This window comes from Camelina sativa, chromosome 3, assembly GCF_000633955.1.
Source record: "Camelina sativa cultivar DH55 chromosome 3, Cs, whole genome shotgun sequence".
In the NCBI taxonomy this organism is placed as follows: domain Eukaryota; kingdom Viridiplantae; phylum Streptophyta; class Magnoliopsida; order Brassicales; family Brassicaceae; genus Camelina; species Camelina sativa.
In genome coordinates, this window is record NC_025687.1 from 5,630,095 (window position 1) to 5,632,530 (window position 2,436).

General features: G+C 36.9%; 2 protein-coding genes across 2 annotated transcripts in view; both read right to left on the reverse strand.

Annotated features, from left to right (window-relative positions):
• The window catches only part of LOC104771430 (copper chaperone for superoxide dismutase, chloroplastic/cytosolic-like), a 4,052-nt gene extending 2,970 nt beyond the window's left edge, over positions 1-1,082 (reverse strand). The window contains exons 1-4 of the mRNA XM_010495952.2: positions 809-1,082; positions 657-686; positions 468-540; positions 236-370 (exon numbers count right to left, since the gene is read on the reverse strand). Coding sequence (XP_010494254.1) covers positions 236-370; positions 468-540; positions 657-686; positions 809-1,045 — 475 coding nt within the window. The 5' untranslated portion in view covers positions 1,046-1,082. The remainder of the gene's footprint in view (positions 1-235; positions 371-467; positions 541-656; positions 687-808) is intronic.
• LOC104771445 overlaps positions 1,198-2,436 on the reverse strand; it is a 1,830-nt gene continuing 591 nt past the window's right edge. The window contains exons 2-3 of the mRNA XM_010495970.2: positions 1,783-1,898; positions 1,198-1,687 (exon numbers count right to left, since the gene is read on the reverse strand). Of these exons, the coding sequence (XP_010494272.1) occupies positions 1,375-1,687; positions 1,783-1,898 (429 nt within the window). The 3' untranslated portion in view covers positions 1,198-1,374. The remainder of the gene's footprint in view (positions 1,688-1,782; positions 1,899-2,436) is intronic.

Sequence of the window (2,436 nt, forward strand, 5' to 3'; positions counted from 1 at the left end):
TCAATGAAAGACATGACAAGTAATCAAATAGGTAAATACCCCAAACCAATAGTTCTAATGAATCAGAATAGAACAAACTCGCGGCAGTGTATCAAAAAGTGATTCAAAGGTCAAGTCTATATCCCAATGTAAATTCTTGTTTACTCCTAACATGTTCAACGAGGTGAGAACAGATGTCTTCATTATTCTGACAACCAAAAAAAAAAAGAAAAAAAGCAGAAGAAAGATATCTAACCTTGAGGAACACCTTGTCCAATTAACCGAGCTTTTCGACCTGTTTGCTCCAGAGCTTGTGCCATAGCCTTAACAGGGGAAGATCCAAGTATCCTCACAACTTGGTTGGGTAAATCCACCTCCACGTTTTCAATTCCTTTTTTTAAGATCAAATTTCCATGATAAGCACCAGCATAGTAAATCACAAACAAAACAGAAGAAGATACATAAAAGTCCTATATATATTTACTAACCTTCAATGATTTCTAATTTGTTCTTCACGGCATTAACACAACCATCACATTTCATATCAACCATAAACTCAGTCTGCGAACAAAAACATAACAATTAAGACTCAGACAGCATAAGCTCTCAGTAGCTCAATCCAAAACTAGCTTTAGAAACTGATCAGATGATTTGTAATAGGAAAGAGAAAGACTTACAAGGAGCTGAGGCATCATGACTCGATCCTCCTGCAAATCAAACTCAGCTACTTAAAATACTAAAATCATAGAATTAGGAAAGCTAAAAAAAAAAAAAAAATCTAAAATTGGAAAAAGGGTAACTCAAAAGTTTAAAGCTTTGTAACCGAAACCTGAGGGAGATTACGATCAGAAGTGAGAGCAGTCGTCATGGGAGAGCTAACGAAGCTTCGTGAAAGTCCTAAGCCACGTGGAGACGATCGGGAGAGGAATAAGCAATTGAGAGATTGAGATTTGGGGTTGGTAGATGAAGAAGAAGAAGAAGATGAGAAAGCGATCGCGATAGGAATCGCAGACGCGGTGGCTACGACGGCTGAAGTCGTTGCCACTGACCTCAGAATTGATGCCATTTTCTTCCTTCTTCAGCTTTTGCGGCTTTTTATTTATTTCTGACCCTTCACTCCAATTTTCAAATTTATTAAAAAAAAAAAAAAAATTAATCGGTTAATCTAGAACTAACTTTAATAAATAAGCAATTATTGACATAATCATCATATACTATAATCAACTTTTATTAAACGTGATGGTAGGTTGGTATAACAAAATTTGTGAACAAAAAAATCAATGTACAGTAGTAATTGTTGTTATTACAAACAGTTAGTGTTGTTAGTACCTTAAACGCAATAATTTTCAAGGGAGTTTTGTTGATACATAAACTACATAAGCAAATTACATTTTTTTAGCCAAAACCAGGAGGGAGTTCAGGATCTTCTTCTTCATCACTACATGCTTCTCCTTTGTTGTTTACTCCTACAACTCCTCGGATCAGATCTTGCTTTTGTTTACTCGCTGGACTGGTGTTGAGATCAGCTCTTGATTTTGGGACTGGTGTTGAAATCTTATGTTCTGCTTCTCTAGAGGATGATCCGCCTCCTGGGTTAGATAGTGTAGCGTAGACGGCTTGCACTGTTTCTCTGATTTCATTCTTCATCCCGTCTTCTGATCTTATTATACCCGATAACCCATCTGAGAGCTGGCTCAGCATCTTGCTCCTAGAAACAAACAATCCAAATCTTTTTGTTAGTAATATGCTTGTCATAAATAGTTACAACAACAAGAGTCAAGCTGAATAGCCTTGTTAACTAACCCGACTTCTTTGAATATCGCATCAGAGAGTTGCCTGGTATTCATATTTTGAGCACCCGGTCGTTGTAAAGCAGTTGACTCCTTGACAACTGATATCATGTTGTTTCGTAATTCCTCCTGCAATCCAGTTCCCGGTTTTAATAGTCAGAAGTCCGAACACAATGTGTCCAGAAGAGCAACGCTCGAGATGTTTATCTAAAAGTTGCCTCACACTACCTTCTCTGGCTAAGAAGTAAACTTCACTCTTATCTAAAAGTTCTAACCAAGTTGTGGAATTGAAAACGCCTATTCGATGGATTAGTATAAAGACTCCTCAAAGATAGTGAAGAATACATCAACTGCGAGTAACTTGACCAAATCCTGATAAGTAATACTGACAAAACTGCCGGGAGAATCAGCCATAGCTGTGATCTAACAATTATAAGAAAACTATCTCCTCTAGGATCTGATTAGCTAAGAACTACTTGAAGGCATTTTGGAAAACTCTCTCCAAATCATCACTGGTTTGTCGACTTACTTCCACGTCTCTAAAGCAACTTCAGATACGATTGTTCCAAAATCAAAATCAATGACCAAACTTTCCCTATCTTAAACGACTCTTATTTTAAGTAAAGTAACCATATCACCAGCAACATCATTACAAAAACAGTAAAAA